Source organism: Callorhinchus milii, unplaced genomic scaffold, assembly GCF_018977255.1.
Source record: "Callorhinchus milii isolate IMCB2004 unplaced genomic scaffold, IMCB_Cmil_1.0 Scaffold8, whole genome shotgun sequence".
In the NCBI taxonomy this organism is placed as follows: domain Eukaryota; kingdom Metazoa; phylum Chordata; class Chondrichthyes; order Chimaeriformes; family Callorhinchidae; genus Callorhinchus; species Callorhinchus milii.
The window spans coordinates 10,372,348-10,396,151 of record NW_024704749.1 but is presented as its reverse complement, the minus strand read 5'-3'; the positions used below and the strand labels follow the sequence as shown (position 1 = coordinate 10,396,151).

The following is a 23,804-nucleotide window of genomic DNA, read 5'->3' as shown; positions in this document are numbered from 1 at the left end:
CAAATTTTGTGCCAACCAGTCTGTGGCAGTCTAGTCGGCAGCCTTACTTACCCGATAAACACACAGCTCTGCCTGGCGGGGACGTTCTTAACGTGGTTTGCTGTTTAAAGTGCACTTGCGTTCCTGTCAGCTGCAGTTAAATATGTCGCTCATCTTCACACTCTGAATACAATGTCAACCGTGGGCAAACAAGCTCACGAGACATGAGAAATCAGGGCTCCCTCTCTTGCCATCTCTCTTCTCTCACTCTTTCGCTCTCCCCCCCACCCCCCCTTTGCTTTCTCTCCAGTGAGAGAAGGCTACAGCTCAAGCCCTGTGGCTTGTACAGGACGGGACAATACAAGAAGAATTTCTGGCTCGGACCTTAGGATTGAGGATCAAATCATCCTTTGAAGCAGATTTGAGGAACTAGAGTGAATGGGGAAACTGAGAGGTCATTGACTTTGTCCTTGAGGAAGCAGAGGGTTATGAGGAAAGGTTACACTATAAGGGATGTATTGGGGATGTATTCCCTGTGAGAAGAAGCAATCAATGGGGTATTAACTAGACACTAAACCAGAGCAGCTTTATATGATGCTTATTGACTCTGTCTGTAACCCTCGACAGTCTAGTTCAGTTCAACTACGGACCAGAAAAAGCTCGACAAAGCTTCCCCCAAGCAGAGAATGTAAAGTGAACGGCACACAGTGTCAATTCTGCCTTCAGGCGACAGCATACGGTTAGTGTCAACCACATGCCTAGTTATGGGACAAACTGGCTCTTAATAATGTGGGAGGACAGCTCAGTGAAGCAATTGCTCCAGCCAAACAAGACTGTTAGGGCTCTGTTGATAGGTTTTCTTCCACCGATCCCTGTGGCCAGAGAAATTGGCTCGTTATTGGCTTGTGCCAGCGTCCTCGACTGGTTACAGAGAGAGAGGGAGAGATGGACCTCTCTAAAAAGGAAGTGGTATGTTGAACGCACCAGCAAACGTCTCGAGAGATGATTGTGGGAGGGAAGAGGGATGTGGATGTGTCCGTCACACAGGTGAGCGTCTCAAAATGCTGCACAGTTGGACAGTGGTGGAGGGGGACGGGGGGGGAAGCAAGGGAGTGGTGGGGGGAAGGTAACTGAGTAGGTTTTGAAGTGGGAGTTAAAGATAGATGAGAGGGTGAGATGGAGGGATCAAGGCAGGGAGTCAGCAATTCAGTGCAGAAATGACCCGAAATCTTCTTTCTCTTCTATTCCTCTCCCCCACCGCCTGCCCGCCCGCCCACCAAGTCATTTTTATAGATTTATATTGAAAGGAGCGAATAAACATTAAACCGAGGCCCTCCCTGCCTGTTCAGGTGGATCTTAATGATCCCCTGGCACTATTTTCCATGAGACCATGGGCACCAGCTGCCATAATAGCCCATAACTAATGCTCAAGAGAGTGTTATGGAAATTAATCTCTCTCTCCTTTTTCCTGACTCTCATGGAATCTCCTGCTTTAATCCCTCCTGAGATTGGGAACCGTGAGGACACATTTTCCGTACTCTGCGAAGTGGCTATACATGACTGGTTCAGTAGTCCACAATTGCCATTTTTAACCTGAATTCAATAACTTTTAATGCAACAGTTGCTCCACTGACTGCTCTCACGCACCAACGACAATATTCAGAGAACTTATAGTAATACTTGTATTTGATATACTGCCTTATCACATTGTTGAGACATCTCCAAGCACTTCACAGAATATACTGTAAGGTAAATGTAATGTAATCTTAACGTAAACCATCTGAATAACAGCGCAGTGTCAATATATGTAGCAGTACCTGTAGTGTATTGGTTAGAGCACTCGCCTCGCAAGCGAGAGGACCCGGGTCTGATTCCCGGGCAGAGCGAAACCTTAGGCAAGTTTCCCTACTCCACACGCCTCTGTTTACCTAGCAGTAAGTAGGAACCTGGTTGATAGTCCATTGGCGGATCACTTTCTGGGAGTAATAACCCCTTCAAAATAAAAATCAATAATAATTTGGTCACTCAATCCACGACTGCGTAATTGGCTGCCATGTTTCGCCCACGAAATATACAGTTTACAGTATATTCCGTGAAGTGCTTTGAGACGTCTCAATGATATGATAAGGCGCTATATCAAATGCAAGAATTATTATTATATACAGTGCATTCCTGCTTGCTAGAGAAAGGAACCTGGTGGTAACCCACTGCTTGGAAAGTGACAGGGAGTGGGAGCTTGTATTTACACAGTGATCAGAGGCGTCCTTACAATGAGAGTTTACTCATTATAATTCCGTGCTCGAGTGGCTGTGTGTTTATCTGGGGGTTGATTTGCATTTGGTTTTTTTCAATCACATGACATTTCATATTTGTTATCGTATTTAATTTTTTTTAAAAGAAAAATTCTCTGGAAATACAAGTGTCTATACATAACTGGTTAAATATTTCACAATCGCCATTTTAATGTGAATTCAATAACTGATGCTACAGATCATTTCACTGGCTGACTGCTCTCATGCACCAAATATTGTTCCGATAACTCAATGTAAACCACCTGAATAACAGCACAGTGTCTATATAAATAAAGTGCATTTCTGCTTTTTACTACACATCATGTAACTTCGTTCTGTCAAAGTAGAGACCATCGAAAGGCTAGTTTATGTACAGAAACACAGTAAATGATTTTCTTATATTTATAAAAGTATATATGGGTGGTAGTGTCTTTTTGTTGCTAGCCATGCTGTGATTTTTTTTACTGCTATAAGCCGATAAGAGTATAATCGTATTTGTAACGTATCCGATCTAAAACTAGGAATAAAAGTCATTTTATACAAATCACATTTTATACCAATCTCTTTTTCCCCAGTGCAGTCCAGGTCAGGGAATCTGATACAGTAAAACTCACGCAAGTCGTATCAGTGGGGACCGTAACATTACGCAAAGTCCGAGTTGCGGGCAAACTGTATAAAGTCGTGTAAAATCAATCTGCGCAACAGTCTACACTGCGCATGTGCAATTCAATGCAGCCGGTAAGGGCACATGCTGTGATGGTGTCAAGACTACATCACTAAGTGCATATTTAGTGGCAAAGCGTTGGAATCACCAAACTGTGCCTAATACTGTCCGGAATTAGGTAAACAGGATGCGATCCCTCCAGGGAGAGAGAGTGTGTGCATTCCAATCCAGGTTACACCACTACACTCTACAGATAAATCCTGTAAAATGTTCAGGGCCGTAAAACAGCCTTGAAATAAATGACCACTTTTACCCGTGGGGTTGAGTCGGCCGGGACACTGGGGGAGAGAAAGCTCCCTTCCCTTTTCGAATAGTGCCCCAGGATCTTTAACACCCACCCGAACAGGCAGTCACTTGCGTGGAAGATGTTCATTAAGTGCAAGTTGTTGTACGCGTAACCCTCCCCGAGCAAACTGATCAAACGTGTTTGTGGATGAAATTGTGATCCGTGATACGTTTGTCATCACGTGTCACCGTTTTCCTATTATTGTAGTAAACCGTGATTTTACAATCACGCAAGCAAACAAAAAAAGTAAACGCTTCTGTTTACCCGGTAAAAATCCGGTTGTTAGTTGATTGGGGGATCACTTTCTGGGGTAACAACCCCCTTAAAAAAAAATTGATCGCTCAATCGACAACTGTTTGTGGGACCCTGCTGTGTGCAATTGGCTGCCGGGTTTCGCCCACATAATCCGCTTTACAATATATTCCGTGAAGCGCTTTGAGACGTCTCGACGACACGATAAGGCGCGATGTCAAATTGCAAGGATAATTATTATCATTATTGAAAGGGGAGAGAACCTGCGGCAGAAACCTTCCCCTGACCGGTATGGGCGGGAAGGAATGTGTAGCTGGTTCAGTGAATGTCACAGAGTGCATATTTATTACCTCCCTGACAGACAGACAGACAGATAAGAGAGATAGACACCTTCCTACAGTGGCTGCTGTTCCAACAGAAGCTTACACAAGCCACTTAACAGATCAAAGGGACCTTTACTGCCCACCACGACTAATCAGTCTGATGTTGCTGGAAATACCTGCGCAGTCCTGCAGTGATTACAAGTGTTTAAAACCCCATCGGGGTCCTTGCTCACCGCATTGCAGGCAAAGTGAAGCACAGAGGGTGTCAGGCACAGCTGTAACAAAGATCCCCTTGTCCAGCCCCGCAGCTCAGCGGCGAATTAAACATCCACCACCAGTGCAGTTAGCTAACGTTCGTTCAAAGTTCAATAAGCTCCAGATAATTTGCTTTCTACCCTTCTAACAATATTGTGTGTATTTGTGTATAAATATATGTGTAGATATGTATAATCCTTGCAGTTTTCATTTGTTTTTTTTTGATGTAGAGCCTTGGCACCTTATCACGTCTTATACAGGATATATGTAAATTTATAAAGATATCAAAATTTGGGTCACTCAATCCACGACGGTTCGTGGGACGTCGCTGTGTACAATTGGCTGCCTCGTTCCGCCCACGAGATACGCAGTCACTCCGCTTTACAGTATATTCTGTGAAGCGCTTTGATGTGTCTCGAAGATGCGATAAAATGCTATGTCAAACGCAAGAGTTATTATTATTATTATCATCGTCGATCCTGGGCAGAGAGAAACAAACCTGCAGCGGTATAAAGCCAGACACCGGGTGAGAGGAATGTAAATAGAACAAGGTAGGCTCATTACCACATGCGACAGAGGTGTCAGAATTACCTGTAACCTCCTTTACATCACAGAGGAAAGCCTTGTGAAGTTAGAGGCCGCTTCGCACAGCAGAGGCTCGAGGCTGGATGTTAACCCGCAAGCATTTGAAGCTGACACTGAAGGCCAAACTAAAGCGTTCAGCCTTGTCAGGGCTGAAATCCTTCACCTCCGTATACAAACAGTCCCGAGATGGGAAAGTTACCACCCTTATTATCATTTAAAATAACAATAATAATCCTTGCATTTGATATAACGCCTATCACATCCGTTGAGACATCTTGAAGCTCATTCAGGGAATGCACTGGAAAGTGGATTGACTGTATTTTGTGGGCGAAAAACCAAACGGCCAATTGCGCACAGCAGGGTCCCGCGAACAGTCGTGGATTGAGCGACCACATATTTTGGGGAGGAATTATTACCCCCAGAAAATGATCCACCGATCAACTAACAACCTCAGCCTGTTCAGGTGGCTGTTAAAGATCCCGAGGCACTGTTTGAAAAGAGAAGGGGAGTTGTTCTCTCCCGACGTCTTGGCCAACATTCCCCCCCCCCCCGCGCGCGAGTTGCTTTCTGACACGTCTCTCCAGCACGTGAGCTGAAGGCGTTTCATTGAACACGTCGTGAGCGAACGGTGTCAATGTGTGAGTCCACGTCGCTCTCTCGCGCCCCTGCACGCCGCTCAGATCCCCCGCCCGCCTGTTACCGCCACGGGCTACATCGTTCCTCTCGCAAAACACGCAGTCGGCCCACTTTACCGTCCGTTCCGAGATGCGCTCCGAGACGTCCCGACCGCGCGCGGTAAGCCGCTGCGTCGAATCATTATTGCGCTCTCCGCTCGTTAGCGTTTCACCGTTCCCGGTTGGGTGCGTGTGTCAACGCGCAAACAAATAACGACGGCCATCCTTGCATCTGATGGTGGCGCCTTCTCGTGTCCTCGGGACGCCTCAAAAAAGCGCTTCGCGGAACGCGCTGCGAAGCGAGTCGACCGCGGCCAATGTGCGGCCGGCAGCGCCCCACGCAAGCGAGTCGTGGGTTTGCAGCGAACACGTAATTTTTTTTTTTTTCCTTTTTTGCGGCGTCTCGAACGGTGGTGGCGAGCGAAAGCCGGGGTCGGGTTATCGGTACCAAACATCGAGGGGGTTTAAAAGCAGAGGCTGTGGAGCGAGGACTGAGCGAGGACTGAGCATGCTCACAGCCCTGCCTCGTTCGCTCATAAAAGACTCCACAACAAAACAGGCAAGTGAGCTGGGGCTGAGCACAGAGGCTCACAGCCATCTCACACGGCGAGAGACGCAGAGACACAGACTGTGACACAGTGACAGTGACACAGAGACAGTGTCCTGCCTCACCCGCCCGCCCGCCCGCAGCACAAGGTAGGAACCAGAGAGAGAGAGGATACGCCTCATTCCTCTCCGATGGCTATGTGTTCTTTTATTTGATGATTATTATTGTTGTCGTATTATCTGCACTGATTTGCTGTAGAAGAAATAGGGGCAAATGTGAGTATTGCACAGAGAGAGAGAGAGAGAGAGGGGGTCACCCTCTCTGTGGATGGCAATGAGGACCTGCCCTGGCTCACTGCAATGGGGGTGACTGTGGGGAGAGGCAATGACTGTACCGTCTGTGTGTGTTTGTGTGTGTGTGAGTGACCCCCAATGTGCAAGTGAGTGTGGACCAGACTGATAATGTGTAAACGACTGACAGTGAATGACTGGTGGTGTGTGAGTGTGTAAATGACTGATGGTGTGTAAGTGACTGATATTGTGCAAGTGGCTGTGCTGCACCTGACTGATGGTGTGTAGAAGCCTGCTGGTGTGTGGACCCCTCCCCACACGCACACACACACACACACAGCCCCCTCACACACACCTGTGAGTGCCTGTGAGGGGGAACTGTACATTAAATGCTAGTATTGTTGTTGTGCTGATGGGGTGAGGGAGGGACTGGGAAGTGGCTGAGCAGAAGGACATGTGGAGACTCTCTCTTTATGTCCTTTGATGTCTTCGAGCCTCCAATTCCCTTTTGTTAAATGAATTGGTGGCTTCGGTGTGAATTTCATACTCCGAGCCCCTCATGTGAAAAGCCGCCGTGGTTTCTAACCCTCAATTACCAGCGCGTGAGACAGCAGCGAGTACATCGTAGTGCAATCTCTCAGCAACATCACTGGGCTATGTGTGTGTGTATTGTGCGCGTGTGCATGTATGCAGGGGCTGAGGCTGTGTGTGCGTGTGCAAGGCTGTGTGTGTGCGCGTGCGTGTGTGTGTGCAAGGCTGTGTGTGTGCGGGGCTGTGTGCGCGGGGCTGTGCACGTGTGTGTGTGTGTGTGTGTGTGCGGGGCTGTGTGCGCGTGTGTGTGCATGTGTGTGCGGGGCTGTGTCAGTGTGTGCGGGGCTGTGTGTGCGCGCGCGCGGGGCTGTGCGCGCGTATGCGTGGGGCTGTGTGCGTGTGCTCGTGCGTGTGTGTGCGCGCGTGAGTGTGCGGGGCTGTGCACGTGTGTGTGCGCGCGGCGCGCGCGTGTGCTCTCTCTTGCAGACAGCGTTGTTATTTTCTTGTTGGCAATCACACCCTCCTGTTGTTCTCTGAAGTGTATGATTTGAGGCAACGTTTTCTGCGGATGGTGTTTCAATGGGATCGAGTTGCTGTTTTGCCCCCGAGGCCTCAGTGGGGTTTGGCTGGTGACTGTGGGGGGGGGGGGGGGGTTTCCCCTGGGACCCCCTGTTTGTGAGTCGCAGCCGAGCTCTGGTTATTGTGTCAGACTTTCACCTCTCGCTCTTACATTTAAACGTTACTCTATAGTGTAGTCTGATAGTCTGTCCTGGCCAACAAACCCCATCTAAAATGGGTCGTTCACTTCAGGTCTGTTTGTGGGACGTCACCGTGTCCAAATTTTCCGCCACATTCACCCACACACACAGTCACTACACTTTACAGTGAAATCCTGTGAAGCGCTTTGAGACTTTCTCCCAACGTGAGAGGTGATGGAACAACACGAGGCGTGGAGTCCTGTAACGTGGGGTTTAAAGCTCTCGCCTCGCAAGCGAGAAGACCCGGGTTTGGTTCCTGGGTGGGGCAAAACCCGAGGCAAGTGCCCTGACTCCAAAGGCCTCTGGTTTACCCGGCAGCGAGGAGAAACCTGGTTGTTAGTCAAGTGGGGGATCGCTTTTCAGGGCTAATAATCCCTCCGAAAAATAATTTGGTCACTCAATCCGTGACTGCTTTGGGACAACAATGTGCGTAATTGGCTTCTGCGTTTCGCCCACAAAATACGCAGTCACTGCACCTTGCAGTATATCGTGTGAAGCGCTTTGAGACGTCTCAATGACGCGATAAGGTGCTATACCAAATGCAAAGATTATTATTATTATTACCCACTTGCTGTCAGGGCTTGTGTGTCTGATCAGCCGGGTGGGGTGGTGGTGGGTGGGGGAGGTGGGTCGGTGCTGGGGATGAGGAGTATTCAGCTGAAGATCCGAAAGAGGGGAAGAAAGAGGGAGGGAAATGCCTTTGATTTGAGGGACGGCAACAGTTAAACGCCACTCGCTCTCTGGCCTCGGTGAACGAACCCCCCGTCACTCATCGCCACGGGCAGCGAAGCAGAATTGACGTGAAATGCGGAAGATTTTTGGGGGGGGCTTTGGGAACGTCTACCTTTTTAACTCGCAGGCCATCACAGTAACCCGTTCAGCTCAGCCCCGCTGCCCCCGACTCATTTATTAATCATAACCCTTGCATTTTGACGCAGAGCCTCAGTGAGAGGTCTCCCAAAGCGCTTCGCGGGGTTTGACTGTCAAAGCGTGTTGGTTAAAGGGCCACGGTTCGAATTGGACTTTTCCAGCAATCGATCGTTTTTTAATGAAATCTATTGGTTTGGTGCAAATCGGGTGAATTAGAATCGTTCAGATTCAATAACACGCAGAAAAATTGAACGCGTCCGGAAGGTAAATCATCCCCGAGTTTGACATAACACCTCTCGTGTCAGGAGGATGTCTCAAATCGCTTGACGGGGTTTACTCCTGAATGCTTTGAAGCGAGGAGCGAGGTTCTTGAACTTGATCCACTGGGAGACGGAGAGCCGGTGAAGCTGGGCGAGGTCGGGGTGGGGTGGGGTGGGGAGAGTGGGGTGGGTGATGGGTTCACGGAGACTGGTGCGGGAGACAGGACACGAGCTGCGGAGCTCTGGAAGGTCGGGAAGTCCGGGGAGCAGGGTTAGTCTACCCTGGACGTGATTGACAATTCAGCGTGAGGTTTCTCACTGTTTAGGACCACAGATCAATGAAATGGAGGGAGGGAGAGTGTGCGAGGCGTCGCAAACGAGAGAGAGAGAGAGAGCGAGCTGTGGTCTCACGCGGCCAGCGAGCTACCTGATAGCCGCCTCACATTAAATACCGTTTGTGCTGAATTAATAGAAAGCAACTCCAGCCTCCAGCCCGGCTGCAGGGACGTGAACTCCAGTCTCTGCCCGAACCTGTATCCAATTACAATGATTGTTGGGTTGCAAATAAACAATTGATTTCTTCTTGTGGGTGCGGTGGGTGTCTGCGTGTGCGGACGTGCTCGCTCGCTCTCTTCCCCTGTGTGCGTCTGTATGTGCTCTTTCTTTCCCTTTATGGTGTGAGTGCGCGCGTGAGTGTGCGCGCGTGTGTGTGTGTCTATGTTGCTGTGTGTCTCCACTTCCCTGTGTTGTGTATGTGTGCCCTCTCTTCCCTCTGTGTGGTGCGGGTGTGTGTGTGTGTGTGTGTGTCTCTCTCTGCGTGTACATTGCGTGTCTGCAATTGGAAAATGCTGTAAAGAGACAAAAACACTCATCCTTACCTTTTGATATTGGAAGGACGTCTCAAAGCGCTTCACAGAATATACTGTACAAGTGAATTGACTATTTTCTGGCTCAATGCTAAGAGGTTGTCTCTGGGTTAAACTCAATTAAGGCCACGCATTGATTGGAGGTAAATCTGTCCTCTTTCCTGTCAGCATCGATCAGTCAATGGCACCAGCTCTGGCTTCGAGCAGCCTCTGCCTTTCTCTTTCCTGTCTCGCTGCCCTCCGTGAGCTGCTCAACCGCAAAGCGTAGTGACCGTCTGTCGGCAAACAAATGTCTTACCGTGCGAAAGGAGGCATCAAAACTAAACATGTGGTCCCTCAATCCACGACTGTTTGTGAGACATTGCTGCGTGCAATTGGCTGCCGTGTTTTGCTCACAAAATACAGTGTAAATCCACTTTAAAGTATATTCTATTATACGCCTTGGGGGGGGGGGGGGGGTGGGGGTAAGCATCTTTAGTTGGTTGGACTTCAGCAGTTACCCCAACGCACACTCTGGGATCCCCAAGCCTTGGCTCTTGCCAACCTGCGCCTAAGACTTTCCTGAATTAGGTAAGCAGGGCGCGTCCCTCCGGGGAGAGAGAGATAGAGAGAGAGAGAGAGAGAGAGTGTGTGAGCGTTCCATTCCAACAATCTGTCTCTGGGATTTCCATGTGGAGGTGGGATGCCTGGAATTCTCAGTTGGGTTTGGATGCTCTTAAGCCACGGTGATGGGTTTCCGCGTGTGTCAGACACCCGGCTGACCCCAAAAAAATATTCTGCGAAGCGAAGTGTCTCAATGGCGGGATAAATTGCAATGTCAAATGACGGATTATTCCCCAAATCCCTTTCGTACCTTTGCTTTTTCAAATATTTGCCCAATTCCCTTTATAAAATGTAATCTAGATTGTGCTGCGACACTAACTCTTTGGTAGCAGGTTCCATATCTCAATAATGTGGACTGTGTATCCTCTAACCTTTCTCTGTGTTTTTTTGGTAATGAATTAATGATTAATTAATGCTCCATTAAACCCGCAGCTCTAGGCTGGAGAATCTTTGTGTTCTTAGGCATAAGAACACTGTCTTAATAATAATAATCCTCGCATTTGATACAGAGTCTTATCACATCATCGAGGTGCCTCAAAGTGCTTCACACAATATACTTTTAAGTGAATTGACTGTCTATTTTGTGGGGCAGCGCACAGCAATGTCCCACAAACAGCTGTGGATAGAGTGACCAAATTATTATTTTCTTGAAGGTTTATTACCCCCCGAAAAGCGATCCGCCAATCGAATAACAACTGCGAGGTAAACAGAGGCGTGTGGAGTAAGGAAACTTGCCTGAGGTTTTGCCCAGCCCGGGAATCAAACCTAACTCCTCTTGCTTGCGAGGCGAGTGCTCTAACCACTGAGCTACAGGACTCCTGTTGTCTGACCTTATTCTAAGCCATTTGGAGACTGAGCACCAATGGACGGGGGAACATGAATAAAAGTGAATCACAAGGTGATGAGACAGCACGGGCAGTTTCAGACCAAAGTACGTTGGTTATCGTGGAGACTTGGGGAAATGTAGTTGTATTTGGAAAGGCAGCTGCAGTGTAATTTCCATTTTAAACCGTTCCCCTCCAGTGTGCAGAACAGCCCAAGTCAATTAATTTTTATTGCGCGAATAAAACACTGCACTTCTTGGATTTGCTGCGTTGACTTTAATTAATTTGGAAACTGTGATCGGAATTTAGAAAACCTGGAATTACCCGTGGTGTGAAATTGTTGGGGGAAGGGAGGGGTGAGGGAGTGGGGGGGGGAGGTGGGGGTAAATCAGAGACTCACAGGTGGTGATGTGGACTGTGCTGATGGAAACTTATATCCTTGTGGGCGATTGGAGTCTCGTAGTGTAGTGGTTATCGCGCTCGCCTCACAAGCGAGAGGACCTGGGTCCGATTCCCGGGCTGGGGGTGAAACCTTAGGCAAGTTTCCTTCCTCCATTTGCCTCTGTTTACCCAACAGTAAGTCGGAACCCGTTTGTTCATTGATTGGGGGGATAACGTTGAGACTTCTCAACGACGTGAGAAAGCACCATATCAAACGTTCTCTCTCGCTCTCTCTGTCTCATTGTGATTTAATCCACTCTCAAAGCTCCGCAGTTAGATTTCCATTCTTTTGCACCCGTTCCATTGGGATTCGCTGAGGGTGCAGATGGCACAGAAACTTTAGGATTAGAGACAAATGGCTGGTTTGCCCGGGGACGGGCAGTTGGGACGTGGTGCGTCCATGAATCAATTTGTCTCTACTTGGCAACTGGCAGCTAATTACCAAATGGCTCCTGAGTCAGGCTTAAAGCTCGCTCTCAAATTAGAGGCTGATTTTTGACGAGTTTTTGGTTCAGTTTGGCTTCTGTTGGGAGACGCACACGTTCACGCCAACACGAGGCTTTGTGAAGCGTTCAACAACGACAACAACAACTTGCTGAGGGAGGGGGAGATGACCGTAGGTGCGGTCGAAGAGGAAGGTCTTTAAGCCGTGACTTCATCAATTCATTTGTAACAAATTAATTAATTAAGTTCCTTGTGTTAATGTCTCGGGCTTTACCCCATTGGGTGGTCACCAGGTTCAGGCTGGGAAGGGGAGCTTGGGAGGACCAGGGACGGTGGTGGGGAGGGAGGGGAGCTCCAGGTGGGGGGGTGGGGGTAAAGGGGAAGGGAGGATCTGAGAGGGACAGAAGGGAAGGATGAAAGCCCAGGATCGTTTAATAACACATTCCCTCGAGCCCCACATCAGGCTTGGAATCACATAGTCTAAGCTGACCCTCCAATGCAGTGCTGGGGGTGTGTTGTGTTGAGGGAAGTGCTGTCCATGAGACATTTAAACCCAGGTCCTGTCTGCCTGTTCAGGTGGATGATAAAGATCCCACGGCGCTATTCGAAGAGAAGCAAGTTTCTCTCTCCCGATGTCCTAGCCAACTGTCACCACACCTTACAGTGTGTCCTGTGAGGCGCTTTGAGACGTCTCGAAGACGTGATAAGGCGCCGCTGTATTAAATGCAAGGATTATTATTGTTATCACCTTGGTGTCCAACGGTAACACGGTGGAAACAGGTGAGGAACCTCTTGGCAGTTTCAAGTCCCAGCGTCTGCTGGATTACCGCAGAGGAACAACAGGCATGAATCAGCCAGTTACAGGCAGCAGCTGAACAACCATTGACGCCTATTCAATTTGCGGAGTCCCAAATAAATCAGAAGGCAACCTAAGCTGCTTAGTCAGATGCACATTTCTTACACTCATCGACGGATGACTGGACTGATCGAAGTTTAATTTTTTAGAAATTTTCCTTATCGCTGAAAGCGTTTGAATCAGCAGTGGGTTTATTGCTGACCCTTTGTATTTTGGGACGAGGCTGTGTGTGTTATTTTCTCTCTCTCTCTCTCTCTCTCTCTCCGCCCTGTGGTGTGAGCTCACTGATCCCGAGCGCTGGCCTTTGAAAATAAATGAGTTAACGATCAAAATGGCTACGGTTGCAGTTTTTTTTTCATATACTATCTGATGCAGCTCCTCGTTGCCTCGTCGCGATGTGTCAAAGCGCTTCACGGGAGTTACCGTAAAGTGGAGTGACTGCGCATTGTCTAGTGGTTAGAGCACTCGCCTCGCGAGCGAGCGAGAGGACCCGGGTTCGATTCCCGAGCGGGGCGAAGCATTGGGCAAGTTTCCTTACTCCACACAAGAGATCACAAGGTCCCCTCTGCCTTGTTCAGGTGGATTGCTCAAGATCCCGTGGCACTGTTCGACAAGAGGAAGGAGTTTCTCTCTCTCTCTCTCTCTCTGTGTTCTGGCCGACAATCCCCCAAATAAAATTGGTCACTCGCCCCGTGGCTGTTTGTGGTGCGTCGCTGAGCGTACTTGGCTGCCGCGTTTCACCCACCAAAGTACACAGTCACTGCACTTTCCAGTGAAGCTCTCCGAGACGTCTCAACGACGTGATAAAGGCGCCGTATTGAACGCAAGGATTATTATTGTCGTCGTTGTTGTTGTTGTCATCAGTGACTGTGCTTTGTGGCAGTTGAGTTGCGCAGTGTGACCTCCCCACGACTCTGACCGAATCCCAGCTCAGCACCTCTCAGCCCTGCTGACCGTCCACCCGGCAGAGAATGGATTAAATGGCAACGACGTGAGTGAGTTAGCGAGAGCTGATAACAAGAAAAAAAACGCTGCAGATTGATTTGGCAGGAGGTGGCGATGCCCAGAGTGAGGCTCGCTCTGCACCCATTCATTATTCATCTGTGAGGAGTTCTTTCTTGCTTTCTCTCCGCCAGTTACATCTCTTGGCCAAAAGTAACAGTCCCCCCCACACACACCCTCCCTCTCTCTCTCTCTCTCTCTCTCTCGAGGCGAGATGTTTGCCCACCTCAGCGGTTGACTGCGAGAATCCTGGCAGGAGTTTTATTCACCACGTTGAGAGCCACGTTCCCCACGAGAATCATTGCCCCACGTGGGAACCCAGCCTCTCAGCGCTGGGGTCTCCGGCACCTTAAGAGCCGTCGTCGCAGGTCTCAGTGGGCTGAATTACCACATCGCGGAGTGGGGGGGCGGAGTGGGGGGGAAAGGGGTAACATGTGGGATGTTTGGAATCCCCCCCCTCCCTCGGGTGGAGTCCTGTAGTGTATTGGTGTATCGAAGTGAGGGGACCCGGGTTTCCTTACTCCGCACGCCTCTGTCTATCCAGCAGTAAGTAGGAACCGGTTGTTAGTTGATTGGCGGATCGCTTTCCAGGGATAATAATCCCTTCAAAGTTCAATGATGTGATAAGGCGCTATATCAAACACAAGGATAATTATAATTAAAGGTGAGCCAGCCAAGATTCACTGTCCACACTTGGATGATCACTCACTTGGTGAGTTACCAGAGAGGCTGATAGGATGCAGTTCCACTACTCCCTGCGTCTCTGCTCTGTTGGAAAGGGACATAGCAAAAGGAGGAGGCCATTCAGCCCCTCGAGCCTGTTCCGCCATTCTATTAGATCAAGGCTGATCTGTACCTCAACTCCATTTACCCGCCTTTGCCCCACATCCCTCGATACCCTGACCCAGCAAACTCTTGTCCAGCTTGAAAATGTGAATGGGGGAAGACGCAGAGTTCCAGATTTCCACGAGGTTTTGTGTGGAGAAAGAAACATGATTTAGATCTTCGAAGAAGGCAAGTAACCGGGCAAGACACCGAGCTGAGCTGCTGAGAGGGCAGCAGAGTGTTCCCAGCTCTGTCCACCTGTCTGTCTTATGTACCGTTCACACTGTCTCCTGCCTGTGTGGCACCTCAATGCTCGCTCTCTCGCCCCTCGCTCTCCCTTTCTCTCTCCTGCTCTTGCTCACCCCGATCTCTGCTCGGGAATGTGGGCTGTCGCAGCACACGGTGAATGAGGTTCTGAGTGAGTGAGAGGGGGAGCGAGAGACAGAGAGAGAGAGAGAGAGAGAGTGCTCTGTGACTGTTGTACTAATGAGAGTCTGGAGTACTGGGAATGGAAAATTCTGATCATGTATTTTTGATCTGCTGCAAACTCACAGTCTCCTCTCACATAAAACCTGCAGAGAGGCTGTTGCAGAACGGAACAGTCTCTCCCCTCAACCTCCCCCTTCCCTTTCCCCCCCACCCTCCAATCCCTATTTCTCCCCGCCACTTCCACAACAATATCGATTTCATATCCGTTCACACAGTCACTACACTTTACAGTATTATTATAATAATAATAATCCTCGCATTTGATACAGCGCCTTATCGCGTCTTCTAGACGTCTCAAAGCGCCTCACAGGATATACTGTAAAGTGTAGTGACTGTGTATTTTGTGGGGAGAAAGGCGGCAGCCGATTGCCCACAGCAGTGTCCCACGAACAGTGGTGGATTGAGGGACCAATTTTTTTTGAATGAATATAAGTACGATAATAATATAGGAAGTATAAGTGTGTCGTTGAAGCACTTTGAGATACTCCGAGGTGAACGGCATTGCATCAGAGGTTGTGATTAGAATCTGCTTTGTCTCACAATGGAAAGGGTTTGGACTTGTTTCTGTACGTGATAACGGTTATTGTCAGCAACATTGTGAGTGGGGTTGAGGGAGAGAGGGAGGGAGGGAGGGAGGGAGGAGGGAGAGGGGAGGGAGGGAGGGGGGAGGGGGGAGAATGAGAGAGAAGGCGAAAGAAGCTGTGAAAGAGATAGAGAGGAGGGAAGGGAGCGATGGAAAAGAGGGAAGAGAGAGAAAGGGAAGTTAGAGAGGGGGAGTGAGAGAGACAGAGGCGAGGGAAGATGGAGGGATGGGAGAGAGATGGAGGGAGAAATAGAGAGAGCTGGTGGGAGAGAGAGATGGAGGGAGAGTGAGCTGGAGGGGGAGAGGGAGTTGGAGGGAGGGAGAGAGATGGAGGGAGGGAGAGAGATGGAGGGAGAGAGAGAGACGGAGGGAGAGTGCGCTGGAGGGAGAGTGAGCTTGAGGGGGAGAGGGAGTTGGAGGGAGGGAGAGAGATGGAGGGAGGGAGAGAGATGGAGGGAGAGAGAGAGATGGAGGGAGAGTGCGCTGGAGGGAGAGTGAGCTGGAGGGGGAGAGGGAGTTGGAGGGAGGGAGAGAGATGGAGGGAGGGAGAGAGATGGAGGGAGAGAGAGAGATGGAGGGAGGGAGAGAGATGGAGGGACAGAGAGAGAGCATTGGAGGGAGAGAGCGCCGGAGGGAGGGAGCGCCGGAGGGAGGGAGGGAGGGAGAGAGAGAGAGAGATGGAGGGAGGGAGAGAGAGAGATGGAGGGAGGGAGGGAGGGAGCGAGAGAGATGGAGGGAAATCACAGAGAGAGCGCTGGAGGGAGAGAGAGAGTGTGGGGCAAGAGGGAGGGGATAGAGATGGAGGAGGGAGCCAGGGAAGAGGGAGGGAGAGCGAGAGAGAGAGAGTGCGAGACAGAGAGAGAAGACAGAGACGGGGGGGGGAGGGAGGATAAATCTGCCTCCAAAACGTCCCATTTTTTCCTGAAATCACATGGACTGAGCGCACCACGTGTCGGATGATCGCAGGCGGGGAATTTCCAGCAAAGCCACAGCCACAGGCACAGGCAGAGAGAAAGGAGAGGAGAGAGAGAGAGAGAGAGAGAGAGAGACACAAAGAGGGACAGTGACTGGGACAGGAGCGAGACAGAGCCGGGCAGAGCCAGGGGCTCGCAGCTCAGGTAAACCTTCCCCGACATCCTCCTATATTTTGGCTTCGCAGAGCGGGGAAGAGGGAGAGAGGGTATTTAAAAGCAGAGAGAAGCAACACTTTGTCCGTTGAGAGCTGTGTTACAGATGAGAGGCAGTCCAACAGCATTGCGCTCTGTGGGTGCGCGCGTGTGTGTGTGTGTGTGTGTGTGTGTGTGTAGTGACTGTGTCCGTGTGTGTGTGTCTGTGTGTGTGTGTAGTGACTGTGTCCGTGTGTGTGTGTGTGTGTGTGTGCGTGCGTGTGCGTGTGTGTGTGTGTGTGTGTGTGTGTAGTGACTGTGTCCGTGTGTGTGTGTGTGTGTGTGTGCGTGCGTGTGCGTGTGTGTGTGTGTGTGTGTGTAGTGACTGTGTCTGTGTGTGTGTGTGTGTGTGTGGTGCGTGCGTGTGCGTGTGTGTGTGTGTGTGTGTGTGTAGTGACTGTGTCCGTGTGTGTGTGTGTGTGTGTGCGTGCGTGTGTGTGTGTGTGTGTGTGTGTGAGATAGAGAGACTGAATCACATTTACCAGTTCACATTATAATAATAATAATAATAATAATAATAATAATAATAATAACATTAATAACAATAAGCCTTGCATTGGATACGCCGCCCGATCACGCCGTCGAGACGCCTCAAAGCGCTTTGCACCGCATACTGCCAAATGGATCGACTGTGCAGGTTGTAGTAATAATAATTTAATAGTAGTAATTGATAAGAATAATTCTTGCGTTTTGCTGTAGCGCCTCATCACGTTCGTCGCGACGTCTCAACAGGATTTACTGTCTTTTTTTTTTTAGTAATGGTAATAATTCTTCCGTTTGATGTAACACCTTATCACATTGTTCCTGTTGAATCTCCAAGGGCTTCAGGGGATTTACTGTGAAGCGGATTGACTGTATATTTTGTGGGGCGACTTTCACCGCACACCTACAAAGCCTGGCACGCAACACAGTGTGGTGCGGAGTGGGTGTGGGTGCGTGGGGTGGGGTGGGGGGGCGGCAGGGAGGGGAGGGGAGGGGACACTGCCTTTAATGTGGCTGGTCTGTGCTTGCGGCTGGGAATATGGCTTTGGCGGAGGTGAAAACAGTTGTCTCCCAGCTCCAGCTTTTTGCTCACTGCATCATTCAGCAGCTATTTGCTGTTTCCTCGCACGGAGGCTGCCTGCCTGGTGTCCAGCGCTGGCTGGGATTATGATAATAATATTAATAATAATCCTTGCATTTGATGGAGCGCCTTGTCACATCGTTCGAGACGTCTTCACAGGAGACAATGCATCAAATGCAAGGATTATTTATGATTGAGAATATTATTACGATGTGAATTGGTGAACGTGATTCGGTCTCTCACTCACACACACACTCACACACAGAGCACAGTGCTGTTAGACAGCGTAAAGTACACTGACTGTGTATTTTATGGGCGAAATGGGGTGGGGAAGGGGAGAATGCTGAATTAATCTACCCATTGCATTAACCTCTGAATCTCAGGGGTTTGAATTGTGACCTTCGAGGTGTGATACTAACAGTGTTGCTGGGATGCTTCAAGTGATGGGGTTTATGTTGACATCCAGATTAATGTTTAAGTCACTGAAAATCCAATTTATTCCCCCCACCCTCCCCCCAACCCACCGGATGGTTTATTTTGCTGCCTTCCTCCACGACACTGAGGGCAGTGGTTCTGCTCTTATAGAGAGCGAGTGAGCGAGTGAGTGTGTGTGCTTATCTGTGTAGGTGTGTGTGTGTGAGAGAGAGAGAATGAGTGTGTGAGATGTGAGGGTGAGTCCAGGCAGTGGCAGAGCCTGTCGCTGAGCCGGGGGAGGTGACCATAAGCACGGCCGAAGAGGAAGGTCTCCAGGCGCGACCTGAAGACGGGGAAGGGATTGAGGAAGAGTGTGCCAGTGTTTCGGGGCACAGTGGCTGAAAGCACGCCCACCGATGGTGGAATGGAGGGAACGGAGGGACAAGCAGGAGTCCGGGGCCAGTCGAGCGGAGGCAGCGGGTAGAGAAACAGCGAGTTGCCGGGAGCTCTCACTGTACTGCAGCCTGAGAGAGTAGATCAGTGTAATACCCTGCACCTGAGGATCCTGCTACAGTAATAATTCCTGCCGGCCGCAGCCAGCTCCGGGGAAGATAATCCCCTATTATTTTTTAGCGATATGCAATTTATGACCGTGTCGTTTTTGCTTTTGCTAGTTTCAGCCCCGGTGTTTACCCTCGAAACTAACCCTCCAGACGCCAGTGCCAGTTCGTGATGATTGGCTGTGTGGGAGACACTGCCGTGTGCAAATGAATGGCTGCCGCGTTTCGCCCACAAAGTACACAGTCAATTCACTCTCCAGTATAAAGAAAATGCAAAATACTGCAGAGGCTGGAAATCCGAAACAAAAACCGAATCTGCTTTTGTTTCACTTTACAGTAGATTCTGTGAAGCGCTTTGAGACGTCTCAACGACGTGATAAGGCGCGATATCAAATGCGAGGATTACATTATTATTATTATTATTATCCATTTGTAAAAGGAAGAGGGCTGGTTAGACCTCAAGGTGGAGAATGGAAACATGTACAGAATTAAGGACGGACACTTAGCAGCACTGAGCTGATGTTAGCACATCTGTGGGCTGGTGTTCATACAATTGTACAGAATTATATAGAATTATACCCGCAGAAGGAGGCCATTCGGCCCATGCTTCAAGTGATGGGGTTTATGTTGACATCCAGATTAATGTTTAAGTCACTGAAAATCCAATTTATTCCCCCCACCCTCCCCCCAACCCACCGGATGGTTTATTTTGCTGCCTTCCTCCACGACACTGAGGGCAGTGGTTCTGCTCTTATAGAGAGCGAGTGAGCGAGTGAGTGTGTGTGCTTATCTGTGTAGGTGTGTGTGTGTGAGAGAGAGAGAATGAGTGTGTGAGATGTGAGGGTGAGTCCAGGCAGTGGCAGAGCCTGTCGCTGAGCCGGGGGGAGGTGACCATAAGCACGGCCGAAGAGGAAGGTCTCCAGGCGCGACCTGAAGACGGGGAAGGGATTGAGGGAAGAGTGTGCCAGTGTTTCGGGGCACAGTGGCTGAAAGCACGCCCACCGATGGTGGAATGGAGGGAACGGAGGGACAAGCAGGAGTCCGGGGCCAGTCGAGCGGAGGCAGCGGGTAGAGAAACAGCGAGTTGCCGGGAGCTCTCACTGTACAGGGACGGATCTGCAGCCTGAGAGAGTAGATCAGTGTAATACCCTGCACCTGAGGATCTTGCTACAGTAATAATTCCTGCCGGCCGCAGCCAGCTCCGGGGAAGATAATCCCCTATTATTTTTTAGCGATATGCAATTTATGACCATGTCGTTTTTGCTTTTTGCTAGTTTCAGCCCCGGTGTTTACCCTCGAAACTAACCCTCCAGACGCCAGTGCCAGTTCGTGATGATTGGCTGTGTGGGAGACACTGCCGTGTGCAAATGAATGGCTGCCGCGTTTCGCCCACAAAGTACACAGTCAATTCACTCTCCAGTATAAAGAAAATGCAAAATACTGCAGAGGCTGGAAATCCGAAACAAAAACCGAATCTGCTTTTGTTTCACTTTACAGTAGATTCTGTGAAGCGCTTTGAGACGTCTCAACGACGTGATAAGGCGCGATATCAAATGCGAGGATTAATATTACATTATTATTATTATTATTATCCATTTGTAAAAGGAAGAGGGCTGGTTAGACCTCAAGGTGGAGAATGGAAACATGTACAGAATTAAGGACGGACACTTAGCAGCACTGAGCTGATGTTAGCACATCTGTGGGCTGGTGTTCATAGAATTGTACAGAATTATATAGAATTATACCCGCAGAAGGAGGCCATTCGGCCCATCGTGTCTGTGCTGGCTCTTTGAAACGAGCTTCTCAAATCAATCCCACTCCCCCCCCGTCGCACCGTTTTAGGCTCAGCTTGAGATTGGAGTTGATTGGTTGCCACAGAGCCTGGAGAGCACACAAATGCATTCCAATTCATGACTTAATGCAAATTGTAAACCATGTACTGTTTTGTAATTCATTCTTTAATCAGGTATTTCCAGCTGGAGTTGTGGGAAGAACGCCAGGACTGAATCCTTCCAGTCTGTCTGCCAGCCTGGCACAGTCGCTCACACTCTCTCTCCCTCGCCTGAGTCAGAAGGTTGTGTGTTCAATCCCCCACATCAGGGCTTGAACTCACCGTCTAGGCTGATTCTCCAGTGCGGTGCTGGGGCGTGGGGTGGGTGTTGCATTGTCGGAGGTGCCGTCCTTCGGGTGAGCTGGTAACCCGAGGTCCCGCCTGCCTGTTCAGGTGGATGCTGTTCGAAAAGAGAAGGGTTTTTTTCTCTCCCGGTGTCTCGGCCAACAATCCCCCAGAAAAAATTGGTCACTCACACCATGGCTGCTTGCGGTACATTGCTGTGCGCGGTTTGGGCTTCTGCGTGTCGCCAATTAAATGACACAGTCACTCCGCCTTACAGTAAATCCCGGGAAGCGCTTTTAGACGTCCTCCCGACATGGAAGGGCATCGTTATTACGAGGAGCGCTTTGCAATCGAGCGAGTGATCAATGAGAGGAGGCATTAAATGGCATCTGGTGCATTGTTGTCCAGGACACGTGGAGAAATTTCCTTCTCTCTTTCAAAGCATCTCGGGAACAAGCAGACGGAGCCTCGAGTTTATATCTCATTTAAAGGTTGCAATACAAATTCACGCTCATATTTTTATTTATCTTCTAGAGTTGATAGACCTTACAGCGCACTTTCAATTATCACCGCAGCAGCTTTGTTGGCAGATTAAACCTCATTACAGGTTATTAATTATTATTATTATTATAAATTTGGGTTTGGAAAACCTTGGAGAACAAGAACGTGGTTTATGAAACAATATGAGAGATAATGTCTAAGAGCTCTTGACAAACGGCGGAACGATCCTGTGCTTAATGGAAACACGTGAGGAAACCAAGTGTTGCCCAGTACATTGCCAGGAGAGCCCGTGAGCTGATCACTTGCCAGAGATTTACTATTACCATTAGCGACTGAGTGCTGCACGTAATTGAAATCTTTTTTTTAACTGCTAAAATGTCAGCTTCTTTTCCACTTAAATAAAACTTAGGTAATTTGTGGCAGGACTTGGAGGTTGAAAGAAGCCACACGAAGAATTATTCACATCCAGCCACTCTCTCCAATCCACCCGCCCGCCATTTTTCTCAGTTTTCTTGTCATATTATGGCTGAAATCATTCTTTAGCTCCTTCTTGAATTTGGTTCAAGCTTCGAGTCTCCAGAGCGAAATTAGGAGATAATTATGTGGTGACTTGCCAATTGTCTACGAGTCTGTGGCCTTTAACTCCAGTCTTTGGAGTCTCGATAGACCTGAGCCAACAATCCTGCTCTCTAATGCATTTGGGTTCAATAGTTTTCAGTCCAGTGTTGTTTGGGTTTAGCTGCTTTGAGTATACAGTACAGCAGTTTACACAACAACAACTTGGATTTATATAGTGCCCTCCACGCAGGATGGTGTCTCAGAGCTTCACAATAACGGATCCCAGGGTGAGGAGGGGGGAGAAGGTGACCAAAGGCGCGGTCGACAAAAAAGGTCTTCAGCCGAGACCTGAAAATAAGAAGAGAGGGGGCGAGGTAAAGGGAGTGAGGAAGGGAATTCCAGAGCCTCGGGGCATAGTGGCTGAAGGCACGGCCGCTGAGGGTGGAGCGGAGGACTCGGGGGACAAGGAGGAGGCCAGACCCGGAGGAGCAAAGGCAACGGGTACTGTTGTGAAGAGAGAAGGTCAGAGAGGTCGGGGGGTGCAGAGAAGTGCAGGGACTTGAATACGAGGGTGAGGATCTTGAAGTCGATCCTCTCTGGGATAGGGAGCCAGTGCAGTCTGGCCAGGACTGGGGTGATCGGGAGAGGTGTTTGGTGCGGGTAAGAATGTGGGTGGCAGAGTTTTGTAAGACCTGGATTTTATGAAGGTTAGCGGAGGGGAGACCGGGCAAGGAGGCGTTTGAATAGTCCGACCGAGAGGTGACAAAGACATGGACCAGGGATTCGGTGGCTTTTGGGGTGAGATATTGCCGGAGACGGGCAATGCGTCGGAGGTGGAAGAAAGCGGTGCTGGTGAGGGACCGGATGTGGGAGAGGAAGGATAATTGGGGGTCGAACCTGACGCCTCGGATTAGTTTATCCACACTAATTGTGATGAAACCCATTGTGGAGAAGCAGACAGTACAGATAATCGGTCATCGTCATTCAAAATGCAATACGACAACAAGTTAATTTTGTACAGCGCCTTTCACGTCAGGAGGACATCCTAAGGTCCTGGATAGTCAGGGATTTGGACCCGAGCCGGAGGGGTTGGGATCAGGAGGGGTGGAGGGCAGGAAAGCCCGACTATTTCTTTGTGATGTGCACTTTCTCACACCAGAGCTACACGAGAATTAAGAGCCCACTAAGTGTTGTGTAAATTGTGCTGGAATATTTCTGTTTGTGAAGGTGTTCCCAAGCCCGCTCCTATATAGATATATTTATCTTGGTGGGACAGGGCGGGGCCTCTGGACTGGGTGGGGCTTTGGGACCGGGCGGGGCCTTTGGGAACTGGGTGGGGCTTTGGGTCTAGGCGGGGCATCCGCACAGGGCGGGGGTTCATCTGATTGGCCTTGGGTTTGCAGTTCTCCCCCTCCCCCCCACCCCAACCCTGCCTTGTGGGAGATCAGTTGAGAATCAATGACGTGGGGCTTGAACCCACAACCTCCTGACTCCGAGTTGAGAGCGCGACTCGCTGAGCCAGGCCCAGACATGATCTGAAAGAGTCCGTTGTGTTTCCTCTCCAGACGGCGTCGGCCCCGAGCGGATTCCAGCCATGACTGACGCTGTGTTTGGGAACAACCCCGACCGCTGGGTCTGCCCTAACGATCGGCAGCTGAACCTGAGAGCGAAGTAAGTCGCGTCTCTTTATCAACGTCCCCCTTATCAACACCGGCACGTGGATCGCGCTTCACCTCACTTCCATATCCACTGCACGTAACACTTGAGTCATTCGTTCATTCGTTTTCCTCTCTCTCGCTCTCTCTCCCCGGAAGGATACACCCTCCTTACCTGATTCCGGAAGGTATTAGGCGCAGGTTGGTAAGAGT

At 49.7% G+C, this 23,804-nt stretch overlaps 1 protein-coding gene across 1 annotated transcript in view; it reads left to right on the top strand.

Moving 5' to 3' along the window:
- The first annotated feature begins 16,617 nt into the window (after window positions 1–16,617).
- Window positions 16,618–23,804, top strand: part of LOC103184086 (rabphilin-3A) — a 35,897-nt gene continuing 28,710 nt past the window's right edge. Inside the window, exons 1-2 of the mRNA XM_042337387.1 lie at window positions 16,618–16,676; window positions 23,502–23,607. Of these exons, the coding sequence (XP_042193321.1) occupies window positions 23,531–23,607 (77 nt within the window). The 5' untranslated portion in view covers window positions 16,618–16,676; window positions 23,502–23,530. The remainder of the gene's footprint in view (window positions 16,677–23,501; window positions 23,608–23,804) is intronic.